The sequence below is a fragment of the Eurypyga helias genome, unplaced genomic scaffold (assembly GCF_000690775.1).
Source record: "Eurypyga helias isolate BGI_N326 unplaced genomic scaffold, ASM69077v1 scaffold5497, whole genome shotgun sequence".
Classification (NCBI taxonomy): domain Eukaryota; kingdom Metazoa; phylum Chordata; class Aves; order Eurypygiformes; family Eurypygidae; genus Eurypyga; species Eurypyga helias.
In genome coordinates, this window is record NW_010262195.1 from 29199 (window position 1) to 51682 (window position 22484).

Genomic DNA, 22484 nt, shown 5'->3' on the forward strand with positions numbered 1-22484 from the left:
ATACAAGGGCTGGGACTTTCCCTGAGACTTTGACGGGAAGTTCTTTCACCCCACACAGACAGGCAGGGCTTGCAACATCCCCTCGTCTTGCCCTCCCCTCTGCTCTCACCCTGGCTTCCACTACATAAATGCCAGCAAGGTTGTTGAGGTTTCTGCACTCCACTCCAAGCAATAGGACCCCTTTGCAGCTGCTGAGGTCTCTCTTGCTCCATTGCAAACATCGTCTCATCGGCTGGGAAAGCACTGGGTTGCCTAGGGGGACTGCAGAAGGTTGAGTGCACAGGTGAGTTTTACCCAAACAAGCTGCAGGTTTCTCTCCCTTCTGCAGGTGGGGACAGGGAACAGAGTAGCTAAACTGTCAACCTGAGAAGTTTAGGTGGGATTGAACCTAAATTTTTAAGTCTCCTGATAAAATTTTACCTCAGACTTGCTTCCTGATAGACAAAAATTACAAAGCCAGGGCACGTCTCCTGGTTTTGTATGGACATTATACAACCACTAAGAGCAAATGTAAGGAATCAGTGAGACACAGGGAAGGATTTGTATCTGGAAAGTTAGGACAAACTAGAACTTTGGATTAGTCAGTTGGTATTCTGAGAGCTTACATAGCAGATAACAAGTTTATTTAAGCTTCCAGAGGTGTTTGCTATAGGTAAATAAGTGGAGAAAGCTTCTGCAAATAAGGATTGGTCAATGGGTTTTAAATGATGAAGTTAGAAAGCAGATTTTCTTTCCTAAGCCAAAGCCAAAATTCTGTCTTGAATTTTAGTAGCAAAGGCATGTACTCCAAGAGTGTTTGATTTACCCCAAATCATAAGTTATCACTAATAACATTTGGAACTAGTGATTCTTTTCACTTCTGGATTCATATGTGAATTTCATGTTTTCTCTTCCCATTCAAGCAGCATACCAATTTTAATCCTGTTTAATATTTTATAAGCAAAAGGCTCAATGCTGCAGAAAGAAATGGATTTTTCTTAAATATTGTCTTATACCAGCTCCACATTATTAATTCAGAGAACATTTGCAGCTGTCAGAACAGTTCTTCGGCTTTGATATAGGAAGATTTCATATCCCCTCTAAATCTGCAAACGCAAACTGTCACTCTGACTACAGGCCAGTTTTTTCAAGACTATTGAGACTTTATCAAATGATGCAACTAGTGGAAGATGTAAATTCTTTCTTAGATGTGGCCTTCCTGAAGCTCCTAGATTTGTTAATACCAATGATTTAGAATGGCATGAAGTAGTCTGCAACTACATACCAAAATATTCCAGTAGTCATCGAGAAATACAACATCCCTGTACTTTCTTCCTCCATATTGGAATTTTCTTATACAAACATATTAAGCACTTTTCATATTTGTAAAATTTTAGGTAGATGGCACTTTTTAAAATTGCTTCTCCTAGTTACAGGCAGAAAAGATAACCAGGTAAGGGGTCTACTTTGTGCTGAAAAATTACTAAGAAAGTGTGTTGCCTACATTGGTGTTTTATTTCAGAGCAGGAGCTCAATTGGGAACTACTTGTGCCGCCCTCCGTGTTCCACATTGCAGAGCAGGCTGGCGACATACAGTCTTGGCTGCTCTTGGGTGAAACTAAACAATCCCACCACTAATGGCAATTAAGCTCACAGGAACAGACAGAGCTAGTCCAAAGTAAAAACCCCAGCAATGTGCCTAGCATGGGCGTTACATGCTCAGGACCACCTTTCCCTCCCTACAAATCCAGATCCTCAAAAATACAGACAGCAACTGAGGCTTTCAGGGAAAGTAGTTAAAATCCACATATTTTAAGACCTCCCTCACTTTTTCCCAGCTTCCTATCTTTATTAAAACCTGGTTATTTGGTAGCTTCACAATTTGAGCCAATCATTTCTACCATTCTGTTCTTAGTTACATTTCTAGCAGAGTGGAACTGAAACATTTTAAACATTTTATTTTATGTAGAACATTTTATAGATGTTGGCATTTTGACTTCATTTTCATTCTATTTAGATTTTAATGTATATTGACTTTGGTTTTTGAAAGCTGTTTTTTGGGAAGAAAAGGTAGGGACAGGTATTTGAATGTCACCTTTGCAGATGCTTATTTCTGTTCAAATGTTTGGGTTTTTTTGCCCCTGCATGCTCTAAAACAAATAATTGGGGTGGTTTTTCCTCTTTTGACATGATCGTTTACACCCACATACTTTCTTCTTTTTCAAAATTTCTCCAACATATATTCCCCTTAGTGACAGCATGGCCAATAAAATAGTAAATTCACTTACGGTGTCAGAGACAGGGCTGTGAGAAATGGGTGCGCTCTGAAATGTCCTCGTGGAGCATTTTCCAGGCTGCGGATGACAGCTGTCCTCTATGCTGCCGTGGTTCGGGCAGGTTGCTCTGTCAGGGCTGTGGCGAGCAGTGGGTGGCAGCTCGGGTAAGTGCTGGTTATGTACGTGCTTCTTGGAAACAGAGGAGGAGCAGGAATATCTGCCAGCAAAACCATTAATTAGAGGAACTGACAAAATGCTTCCCAAGCTCATAGTGACTACTGAGTACAGCCCTGGAGACAGAATTGGAAAGCTGGCTTCTAGCTATTCTTTTACTTTATTGAACTGCTGAGAGGACCCTCTCCTGGTCAGATTACCAGAAGAATGCTCCAACTTTGGTGCTGGTGGTGGTGGTGTGCTGGAGGCACAGGGTGAGGCTGCCCAGCTCCGGATGGCTCCTCTCATGCTCTGCTGAGCTGCTTTGTGCGTCATGCTGGCCAAGTGCTGCGGATCAGCCTGTTTCTCTGACAAGGCTAGGTCTAAACCTTCACTGAGAGATGCAGATCCCATGACTTGCTTTGGAAAACATGAGGTTAAGATTAAATCAGAAGTGAGGGCAGGTTTTCAGGTCTGAATATTTCCCACCACATGCTTTTCCCAAGTGGAGCAGCCTCACCAGGACAAATCTGAATGTGCAGGAAAACCATTTCCATAAACAACACGACATCCCATAAAAATGAGAATATTAATAAATCTCATTGGAATTCTACAACCTGAACCATGCCAGAGCTTCATATAACTTGGCACTTCAAAGGTGCTTAATTATAATAATCTGCTACAAACTGCTTGATCAATCGTGGAAGCAGCTCAGCCATCCACCTCCGACAAGTTACAGCACCTGAGGACTGGGATCAAAGTGTTTTAGTGCTGTCTGTCACCAATCCATTAGTGATATCAACTATGTGAGCAAGTTTCTGTAGGCCTCTAGATAAACAAGCTGTAAGTGCTAAGAAATTTAGTGGTGAAGTTGATTGTCAAAGAGCAAAACACTTTCTGGCATCATTAGAGCATAGGAATGTTTGATAAAGAATTTCTGTGGGGTGGTCCCATGCTACAAGGACTGTGAGAGCAGGGAATATGTAAAAAGACATGAGTACTCACAACAAGTGAGTAATTATGAAATAATTGTAATAGCATAAAATGGCAGTGCAATGAAGACAATGGGTTTATTCATAAAACTCAGTTCCTCATTTTGTATTGCATTTCCTTGCTGGAGTTGCAAGAGAGGGTCACCCTGCAGGAGGGAATTATTTTGTCCAATTAGGCAATTACAAAAGCAGCATGACACTTTTTTTCGTAACTCCTGGCACACATTCAGCTCACTTTCACTCCAAATTATATGGAGTAGACCTCAGTGACTCCCAGGACTAAGCAGCTCCGTCAGTGTTAGGATCAGGCTTTTTTTGTGGATCTCAGGATGACTGCACATATATTTAGGGGGGAAAAAACCACCCTGAAAAGAACCCAGCAGATCTAAAATCTTGTGCTTGCAAAATTAGTGAAAGATCTACACAAGCAAAGAACGTCAATACTCCCCTATGTCAATCTAAAAGAATATTTTTTTTTCTTAAAATCTGGATTGGAAATTGAATCCAAACTTCTGGATTACTAACCTCGAGCACTACCAAAAGTGGTAGCTGGGGATTTTCAGAGGAATTAGCTATAACGGTTGCTATTTTGATTGGTGACACACACTGGAAAATTATTTACTTAAGGAATTAGTTATTTAGGTATACCATTATAAAAATTAAGATGGAAGGATTTTGAGCCAAATTCCCTATCAGCATAAAAATAAGTTACTTCCTCCAGCCCAGTCTTTGTTTTTCCTCATTATCTGTTTCCAAAGTGAAGGCCTCTTTGAACCCATAAGTGGCCTCTTTGTTCCCTCTTCTTTCCTCTTAGCTAAGTTTAGTAAGAATACATCAGCTTTTATTTGGCCTCTGTTCCATATCATGTCACAAATGTTCCTTCACTCTAATTGCACAGAAAGGGCTGGGTGTGCTCCCTTCTTGCATATCGCATGGTCTTGATGTTCAGAACGAAGAGCATAACTTTGGCCTTGACTCCGCATATTCCACAGGGTTAGGAACATGAGACACCCAGTGACCTTGGTGGAGGCCCAGGAACATGTAGAAGAGAAAAACCAGGGTGACTTCTCACAGAAGGTGGCAGCCTCTGGGTAACAGGGTTCGGGCAGCCGAGGTTTGTAAGAGATCCTGTGTAAGGTTGGCTGTGCCCTGGCTCAGTAGACCGTGGCACAGTGTAAGGCTGGCTGCCCTGTGCTGCACTGTGAGCAATTCCGTGGCAGTGCTGTGCTCCAAGAGCAGTAGCTCACAGGCAGCTTCACTTGTACCGACGCCTGGGCCAGGAGCTAAGGCAATGACCCACTGCTGCGCACACCCGTCCCTGCTTGCCAGGCCAGGGAATTACCAGCAGCAGCTCAGGCATCTGCAAAACCTGAGCTGAAATCAAAGGGAGCTTTGGTGGGGAAAAAAAAATCTCACCTTGCTTGTTTTATTTTAAAAGCATGTTTTTAAATTCAGGCTTCTCAGCAGTTAATTTTCAAAGCCTGTGTCTTAAGGTTATTGCTCAAAGACTCCTGGAAGCATTGGCTCAGTAAAAATGGGAATTTCTTCCATCTTGAGAAAGAACTAGTTTTAATAGATTTCCTGATAATTTTTCCTTGCTTAAAAATGCAACAGCATTTAAAACTCTTTTTTTTTTTTTTTACATAATTTCTTTATTTCTGAAAATATCAGGGTTCCGTTTGTCCTGAAGGCAGGTCTATGTCTGCATATGCCATTTGACTGTAGGCATGTAGGAGAGAAAAATGTTATAAGAAAGGAAGGAAACAAAAGGAGAAAGTAAATACATTTAATGTACTTCATATTAAGTGAATTAAGGAGCTGATAATATTATCTGCTATTAAATTCTGTGTCTTTAAACAGTATTTTTTGTAACAGCATTTTACTGTATAGGCTTGCATAAGCAAGAACAGAGATTAATGAACTTTCTATAAAATCTTCTTGGCCCTGTTCCAGACATGTTGCAAATCTACATATATTTGTTTTGGCAAGAAAACTTCATATTCATGCTCCTTTTCCTTAAATCTTTTATCATACTCTCCCTCCAACTCTTTAGATTTCTAAGAGTATAGCACAGCCAAGAACGTCATCACTGAGCCACAGCAGCCACCCCGCCTTTGATTTTATCACAGGTGTTATGAAGCAACTGGGCTTCGTTTTCTTCCTGCTTGTGGCATCCCTGTCCAAAAGCAAGTTAACTGAAAATCAGCGATTCCATTAGTGTAAGTGGGACGAGGATCAAGCTTATCATGCAGACCTAGAGCTTATAATAAATACGTGGCTTGAACTCTTACATTTTTGGTGCTTTGACAGTGTGGGTTAGTTTGGTTGCTGCAGCAATGCCAGCTAATTTCAGCCTTACTGTATCCTACTGATGGGCTGTCAGTAAAAGCATCCCAGATAACATCCTCCGTGCCTTTCGACAGACCACAACAGAGGGTCACAACTGAAGGGCTGTTTCTCACTTGTTTCTCTCTCTTTTGGTGCTACAGAAATGCATGTGGGTGTGTGTACCTCGTGAAATTTTTAGGGTATCCATTATTTTAGCCTGATTTCTGTAGGAAGTGAGATTTCTCCAATCATGCAGAGGTATGTGAGTCTATGTATGTTCATGTGTGTTCCTCAATCATTTTTTTAGTGATGATTTCATACAAATCTAAGGAAGAGGAGAAAGGTCTCTTACTGTTCCTGAAGACCCCACAGAGTCTCCTGAAAAATGAAAGACTATACTGTGACTATACTATATATGGATATACATTTTAAAAACCTAAAAATCCACGAGAAGAAATGTTACAGGAGTCATGTCCTGTGATTGGAAACAGCTTCAATCAGTGCTTGTAATCAGCCAAGGAACACAAAACCCTAGGAAGCCAGGCTTCATCACTTCTAGTGTTACTTCTCTGTGAGACAGAGCTATTTGTTAATGTCTCTAAATGGCAGATAAAAGATGCTCAGAAGAATAACTTCACAGTGAGGGGAGGACTCAGCAGTAATCCAGGAGGTCCTTCTCCACACACAGGGGATCTGAAAACATGTCTTTCAAGGTCTCAGGACATCTCCTGGGCCAACTGGGATAAATCCAGTGCTCCCTCCGCTGCAGGCAGGTCTGTCTCTCCTCACCCTTGCTCACCTTCAGTTGTTGTATGAAATATTTTCACTCTCTTTGCAGTTGACTAGTCTGGATTAAAGCTTACTATCTACACACCTCAGAATAGTACAACAGCCCTGAAAAGACTGAGGAAATTACTCAAGTTATAGCTGGGTCTTACGTGTTTTTGGGAACAGTTGGAGGTGGTGAGATTTCCAGTTCTCTCAGTACTTTGCTATGATTTAGACAACATTAAATACATCTATTTAGGCCTATACTTCTTCTGCTTGAAGAGCCTCCAGGCAGCTTTAGTGTTCTCATGATAAAAAGTGAAGATGTGGGAAATGCCGTGTCCTCTGTAGGAGAATTTATTGTCTCAAACAATTATTTTTTAACAGCTTTTTCAAAACTTGGAGCCTAGGATTTTCCACTGAGAAGAACAGCAGATATTAATTTGCTTGAAAGAAAACTCATGAATAATTTGTAGTAATACGTTTGTTAGGAGCTATTCTGCTGTTTTCTTTATCTGTTTAAGTACTGGATTAATCATGGGAGAGTAGTTTAGCCACATGCCTTTCAGTTTCAGGTGTATCAAGCAACAGAAAATGCAATTTATAATTTAGGGCAGATTTGGTTCTATACCTGTCAGCTTATAAAAAACATTATTTGTTATAGAATGCTTTCTTTCTTTCTCTGTGGGAATGGTAAAATGAAGTTTTAAGTAAATGAGATTGCTTCAGACTAGTGTACATGCCTTTCCAAGGAGACTTTCTAAATTGCATTTTACCTGTTTTCCAAGCTACACCAGGATTACTTAATATTACGCATGTGTAAAATACTTCATAAAGATACTTCCAAAGCTGCAGGACTAAATATGCAAGAAATGAAGTATTAATCACTCTCTTTTTCTACTGTATTTAATGAGCTGCTATATGTAATTTTAGTGCATTAGGGCACCTTTGTCTGATATACACTATTTGATCATAGCTCAAAACAAAAAAAAAAGCAGAATTCTCTTTTTAAAAAATTAAAAAACAACAAAACAACAACAAAACAACACTTGAGGATGACTTCCGCTTAACAGTACATGCAATAAGCAATTAAAACAATTATGAGAATTAACTCTATTCCTGAAATGAATTGTTTAACTTTGGAGAACTTAAGAGCACAGGAAACTAAAAATTGACAACCAAAAAAAAGTATATTTCCATATAAAAATGTAGTCATTAATTTATTTGGTTGAAGTTCACCATGCCCACCCACAGATATACAGGGATTTGAAGCAAGCAATGAAAAAAAGAGACTTGCTATGAAAAAAAAAAAACGACAAACACCCAAAAAAACCACAAACAAACAAACAAACACAACCCAGTCACTTCCACAGCCTTTGACACTCTTGGCTGTAGGCACTGTTCTTCATTGGCACCACCATCAGTACATACCATAGTGGGGTGTAAAAGCAACGTGCAGTCCACCCATGTTTGAGAAAAATATGTTTATCAGGTAGGGAAGGTTCAGGTGTACACAGAGGTATTGGGGAAACAAACCTGATTGAACCTGTTTAGTCTCTTCAGAGAAGTATGAGGAAGGTCTGCAGGACACCTCCAAAGGGCTTATTTGCGCCAGTTCAGTCATAAATTCCAACTCAAGATCAGCTCACAGTTGCCCAGCAGGATTAATATGTGTGATCACATCAAGTCCGATGGCATGCTGGGCATGCTCATAGTGGTGGTGAGAATCTGGTTTCAAAGTGTTTTGGAAGAGACATGCTCTGAATCCCTGTTGCTGAAATGAGTTTCAATGTGCTCAGTACTGCCTGTGTGGTTCAAACTACGTAAACAAGTTGTTGAATCCACGTAAGGAGCAACGTTTTCAGGTGCTTCCTGAGCATGGAGATACAGAACTTTGGCTGAAAAAGACATTTAGCAGAGGCTGCTGTCTGAGAAAGTTTAGCTGATCCTTGTGGTAATGACAATGAGAGATTTGGAAGAAAAAAAAAAACCAACACAACACCAAAATAGAGAAATCCTTTGTCTTAAAAGTGCAGTAGAGTTACGGTGAGATTGAAGAAGTCATGTCAGCAACCTAAAATGAGGTCTACAGGACAGCGTAGTGTGAACCCAAAGCACCTATCCCAGGTGTCCTGGTTCCACTACTGTGCAAGCAGAGCTAAACACCAAAGGTTAGAGAACCTGAGGAAGAATTAACTTTGTCTCTAATAGTATGCAGCAGCATGCTATTATAGTTCAGCTGTGCAATGGACTAAATTTAATAAGCTACAAATTGTCAAGACAAGCATCTCCCGATAGTTATAGAAAAATAACCCTTTTGAAATCTGGAGAAACAAGCTGCTTCTAGAAAGGTGAACCTAGAAAGCTGACTTCGTACTGATATTCTAGTACATGAATCACTGGAATATACAGTCAGTACTGTTGTCATGACTCATGTATAACCATATATGAATTCACACATATGAATCTACCCCCAGCAGGCTATAAGCAGCCAGATGTATGTCAGGACCTTTATTTGCCTCCAGAATGTTGTACTAGGACAGCCAGAACCAGCAAGCTTCTCCAGAGACGCCATTCTCATGCCTAGCACTGCTTATTATTTGCATAGGGTAACAGAGTGCCTGTTGTTATTTGCAAGGAAATAGCAGTCAAAATATTTAGTTTACTTAGAAAGAGGGCCTTTGATACTGCACTTTTTGAAGTTACGCTCCCATAATATTTGTTCTGCATCTAAACTTTGTGACTACCTTCAGGATTATGGTTATGAGCTTAAAAAGAAAAAAAAAGAATAAGATGATAAATGTATCAGTGCTGCAAAACTTGAGACTAGTTCCTACAGTAGACTACACTATAACCTACTTGGGTCACAGTTGTGCTGGCCATTAACTCTCTTTTTACTCTACTTATAAACCTTTTTTTACATGGCTATGGATCAAAGTCCTGGCAGTGCTTTGGCCATTTATCTTTTCATAGTCCTTATATGCTGCTTCATCTTCTACACTTTTGCCCTGAATCAAAAGATAAAAGAACATAGACCTAGTAGAAGGTTTGGAAAAGGATAGAGAGGAAAATACTGAGGTTCTATCACAGGTGGCAGCCACCACAGGCCACCAGATCCGTTCAAGTGCTCAGAAATGGGCTTGTCCATGTAGCAGAATAATAAACAGATTATACTAAACTCTGAAGGTGGGAAGATGACATTCCATGAAAAATACAGTTTGAGAGGAAAATGAGTTCAGAAGATTTGACAGCTGCTTAAAGAAACTATATTAAATGGAGAGACATAAAGTTTGCAATGCAGAGGAATGACTGCAGTGAGAGAGCCATGTGGCTGGAGCTGTGAGTTCTTCAGAAACTTCCAACTTGAAAAGCATGCATACATGAAAACCTATGGACAAACACAGAAGAATAGTACTAATATATTGATAAGGTTTGAAAAGCCACAGCACAAAAAAAAAAAAAAAAAGTAATTAGTAAGGTACATCTAGAATAACAGGTTTCCTTTAAAAACATAAACTTCAAAGAAAACTACAAAGAGGATTGATCCACCACTCAACTGAGAGAAAACTATTGACTCCAGGAAACCCTACTCTGTAATGCCTGTTTTGCTCTTTATTCACTAGAAGGGTCAACTGTTATAAAAGGATTTATACCAGTAGCAAAGAGCTAAAAATTCAGGCTAGATGACAGAAGAAACAGATTAGGCCATGATCAGGTGATTTAAATGACCTGAGATCAGCAAGGCTGATGGAATTCACCTCACATTGTTCAGGGGAATAACTGAAGCATTTCCACAGCCATTAATAACTATCTTTAAGAACTGTGTGGAAGAGGTAAAGTTTTGAAAGACAGGAAAGGCAAGAATAACAGCTTAAGAGTAAGAAGAAGGAGGAGGTGCAGAATTACAGCCCAATCCGTTTAAGTACAATTTTCAAACAAATAGAGGATCAAATAGAAGATGAGAAAGAAATGGGTTGTAGGCACATGAATTAATCAAGAACAAATCATACCAAACCAACCTCATTTCCTCTTCTAACAGGATAACAGGCCTTTTGAATCACAGAGGCTATACAACTTGACATGAGTGAGGTTTTTAGTATCGTAAATGTTTGAGAAGATTTTCGAACGCATACTAGGAAAATGCAGCATAGATTAAACTAATATAAGGTAAGGTTCTGCAGAACTAGTGAAAGAAGCAGTTTCAGTTTCTCAGTTAATCATTGTCAAATGGAAGACTACATTTACTGCAGATATACAGGGGGTCTCTCCTGGCAAAGGTCCTATTCAAGAGTTTCATTAAGTGGCATAGATATCGGGATAGACACTATGCTTATTAAAGCTGACAATCTGACAGAGTTGAAAAGGGCTGCAAGCACGTTAGAGGACAGGCTTAGAAATCAAAATGATCTTGACAAATTGAAGATACAGTTTAAAAAAATATGGTGCTATTCAACAGGGACAAGTGCACGATACAGCCTAGTCAGAAAAAAACACAGAAATTGAGGATGGAGCAATTCATTGGCGTGGGAGCTGTCCAATTAAAGGATTAGGTGTAACAGGATACATTTACATTAGTATTTTAGTTCTGATCAGATGTTGAAGCAGTTCACCAAGCTTTACTTTACACCACAGAGAGCTCTTGGAGCATATGAAACTAGATTCCTTTCCACAAAAGGTGGAAAGGCCCAGTCAATATGCGTTTATGCAAGGCAGGTCCTGCTTGAGTAACATGATCTCCTTCTATGACAGGTGACCTGCGTAGTGGATGAAGGAAAGGCTGTGGATGTTGCCTATGTAGATTTTAGTAAAGCCTTTGACACTTTCTTACAGAATTCTCCTGGAGAAACTGGATGCTCATGGCTTGGATAGGTGCATGCTACACTGAGTGAAAAAGTGGCTGCATGGCTAGGTCCAAAGACTGGTGGCTAAGGGAGTTTAATCCAGATGGTGTCCAGTCACAAGTGGTGTTCCCCAGCACTCAGTACTGGGGCCAGTTCTCTTTAGTATCTTTGTGATCTGGAAGAGGGGATCGAGTGCACCCTTAGTAAGTTTGCAGATGATACCAAGTTGGGAAGTAGTGTTGATCTGCTTGAGGGGTAAGAAGGGTCTACAGAGGGATCTGGACAGGTTGGGTTGATGGGCCAGGGCCAACTGTATGAGGTACAACAAGACTAGGTGTCAGGTTGAACCTGCAATGCTACAGGCCACTGGCTTGGGAAAAAGTGTCTGGAAAGCTGTCTCACAGAAATACGAACTCAACCTCGAGGTGTTGGTCAGCAGCTGGCTGAATATGAGCCAGCAGTGAGCCCAGGTGGCCCAAGTGGCCAATAGCATCCTGGCTTGTATCAGAAGTACTGTGGCCAGCAGGACTAGGGGAGTGATTTTCCCCCTCTTCTCAGCACTGGTGAGGCTGCACCTCAAATCCTGTGTTCAGTTTTGGGGCCCTCACTGCAAAACAGACACTGAGGTCCTGTGAAGAGACCTGTGAAGGTCCTGTGAAGAGAAGGGGAACGAAGCTGGTGAAGGGTCTAGAATACAAGTCCCGTGAGGAGCAGCTGAGGGAGCTCGGGTTGTTTAGCCTGGAGAAGAGGAAGCTGAGGGGAAACCTTATTGCTCTCTACAACTACCTGAAAGGAGGTTGCAGAGGTGGATGTTGGTCTCTTGTCCCAAGTAGCACTCAATAGGATAAGAGGAAACAGCCTCAAGTTGCACCAGAGCAGGTTTAGATTGAATATTAGGAAAAATTTATTCACCAAAAGAGTTACCAAGCATTGGAAATGGCTGCCCATGGATGTGGTGGAGTGACCATCCCTGGAGGTATTTACAAGGCATGAAGATGTGGTGCTTAGGGACATTGTTTAGTGGTGGATTTGGCAGTGCTAGGTTTACAGTTGGTCGTGATGATCTTAAAGGTCTTTTCAAACCTAAATGATTTTGTGATTCTATGAAAGCTGAGACACAAGACACTGGGGTGTTTTAGGTGTACCCCAATGCACAACAGCTACTAATGGGCATTCAGGCTGTGGTGCTAGACTATAGTCCAAGGTGGAAATGTCTGACACATAGATAGTGTGAACATCATGTGCTCAGCACCAGCTGTTTCACTCCACATCTTGGTTCCTGTTGCCACACAATACTTGTTAAAGTACTCATAACTTTAATGCATCACAAGCTGACTATGAATCAGCTGTGTTGTGAATAAGACAAATGTGACAGTGGGATGATGTGTTGCCTGTGAGACAAGTGAAGCAATCCTTCTTTATCTGGTGAGATCTCAGCAAGGGTACTGCATTCAGATTTAGCACCATACTTTTAATTAACAGTTGGAGCAGTTTAGACTAGAAAGATCAGAAGAAAACCATGAGGAAGATCACCACTCTCAGAAGCATTAGTTGTAGGGAGAAAAGGGTGAAATGGTAACAGCTTTCATGTCCAACAAAGGCTGCTGCAAAGAGAAGGGGGATAAATTGACACCTGTGGCTACTGTGGGAGGAAGCGTTATAGATTAGATGTAGGAAAATATGCCTAATAGTATGGCTGAGAAAGCAGTAAGCAAGGAAAACTTCAGGATCCACAGCACAGGAAGGTTTTACAAACAGGTTAAAGAAGCGTCTGTCAGACTTGGTTTAAACATGGTTCATCTTGCCTTGGGGGGGGAAGGACTAGATAATCTACTGAGACCACCACCAGAGTTATTTGTATTGCTTCTTTTTAAAATGTAAATAGCAAAATTACTCTTTCTTACTCCTTTCATCTTGTCTTTCTACCTTTAGAAACATTCCACTGATCTCCCATCTGCCATTTCATGTTACATCTTTCTGATCTTTCTATGTCTGAGGTCTATCTCTGCCTTTCTACTTTTGGCACTGTACTTCATCTGTGGCAGCGATTCTGCTGTGAAATTCCTCCTTTTTCCCATGTGCAAGGCAACATGCCTGTCTTCATTCCAAATTCTACAAAACTAAAGTATTGACATAAATGCTGAACTAAACTTCATACCTTCATTCAGTTCCCCTAGTGTTTATGCAGTGGGCAGAAACCTCAGTTTTGACAAGTAAGCGCCTTTTATCTTTCAGCACCTCCTTTTATCATTACTGACCAAGAGGTAAGCAGCTCAGAGATTACCACCATTTTCCTTAAAATAGGATCATTTGTTGTATAAGAATAGAGCAACAATGCAGAAGAGAAAGGAGAGAGTTAATCATTACAGAAGCTTACGTGGATTATCTTTCAAATAACAAAAGCCATCACCAGTGCTCTAATGTTAGAGGGATGGACATAAGCAAAAATATTATGTATGGATGCAGGTCACTACAGCTTTTTCCCAGCTAGTATATAGCTACACATATAAAAGAACACATCATGTTTACTACATGTTTCTTTGCTGGTATTCCTGCTTTACCCTGTTCTTTGAAAGCACTCAGTGTACCACATGGGAACAGAGCAGACACCCACAGCCGTGAACTGCTTACTGGGACTTAAGTGTGAGCCTTCAGGCTGAGCTCCCAGCACCAGACTGGCCCTGTATTCCTTGTGATGTACTTCAGCTTCACATCCTTCGTACTGGCGTGTGACAATAAAAACCCCTGTCCTATAATAAGTTAATGTCTTCTCACTACCACTGCCACGGACTTTGGGAAGCCATTTTCCTTACTTTGACTTTACATCCACCCAGTTGCCATCAGAGGCTGCATTTTGTTCATATACACACAGCACAGACAGAATTTACCTATGCACTGTCTATGTGCCTATAACCTTCTGCCTGAATTAACCTCCAGAAGTTCCCTGCAAAGCCCACAGCCTTCTTTTAGTCCAACAACAGCCAGCTGGCACAAAGGCATGTTGGAAGGAAGGAGAAAAAAGATTCAATGGAGAAAATGCATTTAACTTCCCTCTTTGTTAGGAGGAAGCATGGTACAGAAGGCCTGGGATTCAAAAGCAAACTTGCCTTGGCTTACATGTGATTTTCAGAAGCAGCAGGTGCACTATTAGATTAATATCAGTTTTAAAATGTACTTAATTTTGTGAAGAAATTAATTGGTGACCAGTTTATTTCTGATATATAAATGTGTGCCATCATAAGAGCTATGGGCATCCCTCTTAAGTAATTCTTAAAAAGAAAAGGAAAATTCTGTATACCTCGTTCAAACAAATTGTCTCTTGTTAAAAAATGGTATTAAGATAAAATACACCACCAGTATTAATGCTCTTTCTTTCTGTGGAATAGTATTCACTGCCTTGTACAAGTGCCTTTTCATCTCAGAGGGTGCTCCAAGAAACTATATTCTGGAGGAAAAAAAATGTTCCTTACATTAATTTTTCTTTTAATCTTCCTCTTTTTCTCTTTTCTGGCAAGATGAGTTCAGTGTACACTAGCAAATGAAACATTCAATATTAGTGAACAACGGAAGCACTTTATAGTCTTATTTCTTGCTGGTGAATCCATTTCTTTTGTAAGATTAAAAATCAAAAAAGAGCCTTTAACCGATCTACCAAATATATTACACGATATATTAGTGATAATAAAATGACATATTGAGTTTTGGTTTTTTAGGGTTTTTTTCCAATCTTACCTTGGAGAGGAGAATGATTTGCATAGGTTACTCAGCAATAACTTAATGATTTCTTGAGGACAAATACAGAAGTTTTCAACTGGACGACAGTGTGTTACAAATAAGTTTTACTTTTCGTTTTAGATAGGAGCTTACTTTGATGAAATGAAAAATTAAGAAAGAAAAGTTGAGTCTTATTAGGTACTGAGTTGGACCATCTATTAATATTAGATACACAACTCTTTTTGAAATACAGCCTATCCCCAAAAAGGAATTTTATAGCTCTAGTGACATTAGAGCCTCATGGGACATTAATAAAGCCCTCAGAGAATCCTTTTTAAATATGTCAAAGGACTTTGCATTTGCATGCATATGTCATAGCACACAAATATGCAGAACATTCAGATGGGTCCCTTTGAGGATCTATTTTCATGCTCAGGGTGTTACTTCACAAAGTACACAGAGCCCAGCAGGGTAGCTAGGACTGCAGTTGCAGAGAGTTGGGGTTCACACCCTGCTGCACTGCAGAACCTCCTGTGGGACCTGCATGCGCCACACAGGCCACAAGCACACAGATCCTGAGGCCCTGCTCTGCCTGAATCAATGCCTTCCCCTAATGACCAGAAACAAACCCCCTTGGCAAGTTTTTAAAACACAAGGCTCCCACAGCTCATTCATTGTAAGAACAGTGCTGAGCAAGCCCTGGTGCCAACTGAGGGCTAACTAGCTACATGCAGAGCTAGTTCAAGCCCAAATCTCCACATATAATTCTCAGAATAAGCATTTCTATGCCTATCTCACTAATGAATCTTACAACCTACAGCACAAGCTAAAAAGATGTGTGCATCCCTGACTCACAGCCCTTCACTCAATGTCACAGCAGCTTAAGGGGAAGTTCAGGCTTGATTATTTTATTCGCCAAACAAATGCAAGTTTTAGGCCAAGCAATTTAAACTCGTGTGATTTTTGAAAAGCAAAACCTGTTCTGGCTAGAGAAAAATATAAAAGGAAGTGAAGAGTATCATCTCAGTATTTTTAAATGGCAGTGTTTCATTCTGAATGGTGCTTCATAGAAGAATCTAGGCAGAGGGTTAATAAAGAGCAGTAGCAAAGCAATTGTTTTGGATCTAGCCAATCATTCCATGCATTACATTCCTGCAAATTGGAAAATCTGTTAGTCCCACAGCTACCTGTGATTCAGTGAAAGACTTGAATTAGGGCTCTGGCAAATTAAAAGGCCGCTCTAAGTATTGAATTACTGGTCAGTCCAAGAGAGGGGTCTCTCAAGATCTCCTGTTGGAGGTCTTCCTTCAAGCCTTAGGTTTTCTGGTCTAAGTTCACCTTTTGTAGCATGAGGACAATAGCATGTGGACCTACTGCAAGACCTTTGGAGCAGACCCTTCTGATTCTGTATTTGTAGCATGGGTCTCACTCTGCAAGTACAGAGCTTACATACTGCTATGACATGGATAATACATTAAAGAAGTTGAGGCTTCCAGGTACAGTGATAAAGGAGGATATATAAAAACCTCAAAGAGAATTTTATTATGAGTAATATAGCGATAGCAGAAATAAATGTTCAACATTAAATATTCCAGTTTTGCTGTCCAAATGCTTCATGGGACATTCTTCAGGAAATTGAAGAACAATAATAAAACAAACTGGCCCTGACTATTTGTATTAAGGAAATATTGAGGGCAACAGATAGACTTGTGGCTACCTCTTATAATATCTCTTCTTCAAGTATTTTACAAAAGTTTTTTCCATATTCTAATCTGATTAGAAACACCTGCCTCTTCAATGTTTTTCTATAGCATAAATGCGCAGAATTTACTCTAAAATGTGTGCAACCCTTGCCCTCTCTGCTTCTGTATCCCTTCCTCCTGATTTCCCTTTGAGAGGGGAACTGCAACAGTTCAGCTGAATGTTAAAATCCATAAAATGACTGGAAAAAAGGGTGCCGTAAGATATGGAGAGGTGAATATCCAGAACTGCTTTTTAAAAACTGTACAGGAATATGCTGAGAGTGTGCATGCAGGAGTGTGCAGGAAGCATATTAAGAGCCAAGGAAACTCTCAGATTCTTATTTGGTATAGCCAGAGTCATTGCTAATGTTTCATTGTCAAGAGATTTATGTTTTGCTTAGTCTGTTGTTTGTGGGATTTTTTTAACAGATGAATAAAAATTCTTCCAACATAATGGCTTTGGCTCCTACGACTTCTAACAAAAGAGAGACGGTGTGCATATTTGGAACTGGAGACTTTGGAAGAGCTCTGGGGCATAAAATTATTCAGTCCGGCTACCCCGTCGTGTTTGGAAGCCGTAGCACACAGACATCCAGCCTTATTCCCAAGGGTGCAGAGGTGTTGAGCCACATGGAGGCAGCTCAGAAAGCTGCCATCATCATTGTAGCGATCCAGAGGCAACATTACAACTTCCTTACCTCGCTAGCAGAAATTCTCCGTGGAAAAGTCTTGGTGGATGTAAGCAACAACTTAAAAATAAACCAGTATCCGGAATCCAATGCAGAGTACCTCGCTCAGCTGGTGCCTGGTGCTAGGGTTGTCAAAGCCTTTAACACCGTGTCAGCCTGGGCCTTGCAGTCAGGCACGTTGGATGCAAGCCGGCAGGTAAGACCGAGCAATGGAGGTTTCCTATGTCACAGTTATATATATCGTATGGTTTCTTCGAGCCAAAATACACATGGGACATTGAAATCAGACAGGGTTGAGATGGAATTTTCACCATCATTGTCCATTTCAAATTAAATGTGAGGTAAAATTTACTACTGGTTTGTAATATGGCATGATAAGAACTATGGATAGCTTGCCTCTGAACTCGGTGAGGACTTCAGAGAGACTGGAGAGGAAAGAAAAGAAAGACAGCAGAGTTAGAAAGAGGGAGACAGCAAATCAGGAGGAAATAAGGGCTGCATCAGTTGTTCACCAAGAATGTAAAGTTAAACAGAAAGGATATAGGAGGAACATATCAAAGCAAGAATAAAATGGAGAGGGCAAAAAAAGGGAGGCAAGGGATATGATGGGGCAACAGAATGAGTATGGACAACAGAAGTGAGCTGAAAGGTGAACAAATTAATTAAGTTTTCTAAATCCAAATCTGTCACCACAGAAGTTTAACACCTCAGTGTGTGCAACCCATATTAAGCAACTCCTTAATGACAGGCCAGCAGGCACAGAGCTAGTCATAGGAAGCAACACAGCAGCTTACTTGAAGACAAATTGCTTATTACACTGTTTTTTGCTGCTCTGAGGAATAGTGTTCATGTACAACACATGGTTTCAGCCAGCTACTCAAAGCATTGCTAGCTCTGCTTTCTGCTGCCAGATAAATGGTTTTGGCTAAACTAAAGACCCAAGGACTTCCAAGCCTAGGCTCTACAAGCCTGTCATTATTTCAACGAGAGCAGAAATTGCTCCCTTTCTCCCAGTTCCAAAAGGAGTATTGACTTGTACACTCACAGAAAAGACCATTTCTTCACTATTTTACCAGATTTGGAAAGAAATAATATTTACCTTTTTGATAGGGCAATCATGTTTTAAAGATCTCTGTCCCCACTTCTCTGTAGTTCTTACGGACCACTGTAGCAGCAATTGAAAATTTTGCTCCTATATACTCTTACTGAAAATTTTGTTCCTATTTAATCCTACAAAACCTTGTGCTTACAAACTGTTTGGAGTTCTTCAGAACAGTATGTCAAGTCTTCTGGGCAAAGACTTGTACTAACTGTGTTATACACTGTTCTTTTCAGATACAAAATTTTGCCACTTGAAACAATCTTCCCTTCTCCAGAGAAAAGATTCATATTCTTAATTCTTGGACCTGTTGGTCAAGAAAGTATCTATAGGCTACATTTTGCCTATATAAATTAAGGCCAGAAGGGAAGCCAGCAAGTAGCCCAAGAAGTCTCATCCATAACCAGGCAGGATGGCAGTAGAGGATGTCACAAAAGTCTGTCTAAATAAATCTTCTGTTTGGTTTTGGTTGCAGGTGTTTGTCTGTGGAGATGACATGGAAGCTAAACAAATGGTGATGGATATTGTTCGTGCACTGGGTCTCACTCCATTAGATCAGGGATCCCTCTTGGCTGCTCAGGAAATAGAAAATTACCCTCTGCAGCTCTTTCCAATGTGGAAGTTTCCCATCCTTTTGTCCCTTGGCCTAACTGCATTCTTCTTCTTCTACTGTTTGATTCGTGATATAATTTACCCTTATGTTTATGAAAACCAAGACTTTTCATTTTTTATTGCAATTTCCATTCCAAACCGGATCTGTCCTATAATGGCACTCATCCTTCTTGCCTTGGTTTATCTTCCTGGTGTACTTGCTGCAATTATTCAGTTATACAGAGGTACCAAATACCGCCGTTTCCCAGACTGGCTGGACAAATGGATGCTGTGTAGGAAACAACTTGGACTAGTAGCCTTGGCATTTGCTTCTCTGCACGTTTTGTACACTCTTGTTATCCCAATTCGCTCCTTTGTAAGATGGAGAATCAGCAGTCTAACCGTCTCCCAGGTAAGTTTTGTTCCCTGCTCTATGGCTTACTTTCTTCTGGCCCTGTTACAAATACTACCTTCTCCCCTGAGCTTCAGAAATTCATGTGGACAGTCCAATGCTATTTGCAATAGGGTTTTCTTAGTTTCCATGTTCCTTTTAACCATTGGTATATCTGAAGTTTGTTGATATTATGTTGAGTTGAGGGGATTTCTGGCTTCAGTCTTCCTCCTACATAGCTTACATATTAATAAAATTAGCAGGGAAAAGGTAAACAGTAAGAGTAATTTAAAGAAACCTATTTCCTTATTTCTCCATATACCTTAAAGAACGGCACATACTTTGACTTTAAAAACGGCACATATTTTGACTTTCTGAGTTTATTTACCAGCAAAGGATCACATACCTGCCCTCAACAGTAGGTCTACAGCAGTGTAAAATAGGCACCACAATTATAGGTATATGGAACCTATATGTAATATAATGCCTCTTCTGTTTTTTGAGTAGGTGTTCAAAGAAGTCTTTGATAATTTTCAGACAGTTAATCAATAACATTTATCTCCTAGCTATTGTAAAGGATATTTTTTTCTGTATATTGATCCTAAAACAGTTATCACTAAGATATACCTGATTTTCTTTTCTTCAGGCTCTGAGCAATAAAACAGAACCACTCAACACCACTAATGCCTGGCTTAGTGACTCTTATTTGGCTCTGGGAATCTTAGGATTTTTTTTATTTGTTCTTCTGGGAATAACTTCCTTGCCTTCAGTCAGCAACAATGTCAACTGGCGAGAATTTCGATTTGTACAGGTAAGAAAAAGACTTGTTCTAAAAAAACCTTCTTCCTTTATAAACTATCACCACAGGCAGATTTACTAGAGACTTAGGGCTTTCCTCCATGACTACCTCCAAATGTGATGTGTATGCTATCCACCATCACACAGTGGAAAAAAACATACATGGCTGTACAGCTCATCTGTAAAAAAACACAACTTCTCCAATGGCTGCTTATGGTACAACTGGGATTCCTGAATTAACAAGAGAAAATTGGGAAGATGTGAGCTCCTAAATGACAAAAAGAAACCTGACATTCTGGAATTATCAAATGCCACAATTATACTAAGTCACAAAATATTTTAGCCATTGATTGGGCTAATTTTGTTGGTTCACAAGATAATTCAGTTAAAATGAGTCTGAAAAATGATGTTATAACTCAGATCCTCTTAATGCCAGAATCTAAAGAATCTTCGGTTTCTGCAGACTCTAAAAACTGCTGTGCCTATAAACTGGCTGCCCTCGGTAACACTATAATCTCAGCCCCCCCGTTCGGCGGAAGCTTGATGCAAGCTGTCGTGCCTCTGCAGGAGCTGGGCTGGCAGGGGAGGGGAGGCAAGGGAAGGGGAAATTACTATCAATGAATGTTTTATCAAGGCAAAAACTTACACAGTATGGTAGTTCTGGATGGATTAGCGCTAGAGCATATAAAACCTTGGATCTCTCCACTGCATTTCAACATTTTCTCTGCATTTTCACAAATATGACAACCACCAGGCAGTATGTGTGAGCTAGCAAAAATTATCAGGATTGTCGATGGAGAAAAAAACAAAGTGTGTTTCACCTAGATCCATATGAATGAATCTTTCTTAAAAAACAGTAAGAGCCTTTACATTATATAAAACAGTTTCATTTCAGCAGTCCCCAATTAGTCCCAAAGTTGGCACATTCCACAAACCTTAGTGTTTCCTGTAAATTGCATTTGTTCTGGTTTGATTTACCATTTTAACATCCACTTCTTTCTTTCTTTTCTTTTTTTCTCCCCCAGTCCAAACTGGGATATCTGACGCTGATTTTCTGCACTGCACACACGTTAGTTTACGGCGGAAACCGGTTCCTGAGCTCATCGTCGTACAGATGGTATCTTCCAAATGCCTATATGCTCTCCCTCATTGTTCCGTGCATTGTACTGGTTGTCAAATTTGTGCTGATATTTCCTTGTCTAGACAAACCTCTCACACGAATTCGACAGGGCTGGGTGAGGAATCCCCAGTACTCAGAACAGCCAAATCACATTGTCAACAAGTCTGCTGTATAATTAGACTAAGCTCTATCACTAAAAAGAAGGAAAAAACCCCATTATTATGAAGGCATATGAAGTCCTGATCCTCCTTTATCTGGAGAGTGAGAGAAAAAGTGAAAAACTTTGCCAGGCCTTGATTAAAATAAAGCCACCTCAATGGCAAGCTTAAAATACAAATCAAACAAGGCCATTGAGTTCCTGCACCCCAGGCATACTTTCACACATGTTCAGGCCTTCTCCGTATATTCAGGCTCAGTATATTCCCCCTCGCCTATTCACCCTCCATTCCTAAGAAGGGTATGAGAGAAGTAAGTCGTGCTCCATGTCCTTCATCTGTCGTTCCAAACCTACTCAAGGGCTGGGCAGAACAAGAGTAACTTTTGGCGTTAGGTGGCATCTGCTCCTCTTCCCTACCCCACCCATTGGGGCTCAGGTCTACATGCACCTACCACACAGATCCACATGCACAGGCATGTAAGTGAACACACACCCGGCTTCCACCCCAAAAAGCCAACAGCGCCCATAGAACGGGGGCAGGATGGATGCTGGCTGAGGAAGAGCTCTCTTCCACATTAGTTTACCCTCCATTAACATCTGATGCAAAAGAGACCTACGTTCATACCTTAAAGATAGTTGAGTAAGATTGGTTTGTGTGCAGGAACCCTAATGTCCAAAGTGTATGGGCCAAGGACTACTGAATCCTTGCTTGTACTGCTCTACCAGAAACTCAGGTGGCAAGGGGATGGAGGAGAGATCAAAATGCCAGAAAGAAGTGAGATGTGCTCACAAGCCTATGCTTTTCTACAAGTACAAGCAAAAAATGGTCAGTGATCTTTTGTGTAA

At 40.5% G+C, this 22484-nt stretch overlaps 1 protein-coding gene across 1 annotated transcript; it reads left to right on the top strand.

The window, feature by feature from the left end:
* The first annotated feature begins 128 nt into the window (after window positions 1-128).
* On the top strand, window positions 129-21656 carry STEAP4 (STEAP family member 4). Its single transcript, XM_010155607.1, is given in 6 exon segments — window positions 129-195; window positions 198-283; window positions 17223-17678; window positions 19057-19584; window positions 20210-20374; window positions 21387-21656. Coding segments are annotated over 6 exon segments (1572 nt in total).
* The last annotated feature ends 828 nt before the right edge of the window (window positions 21657-22484 follow it).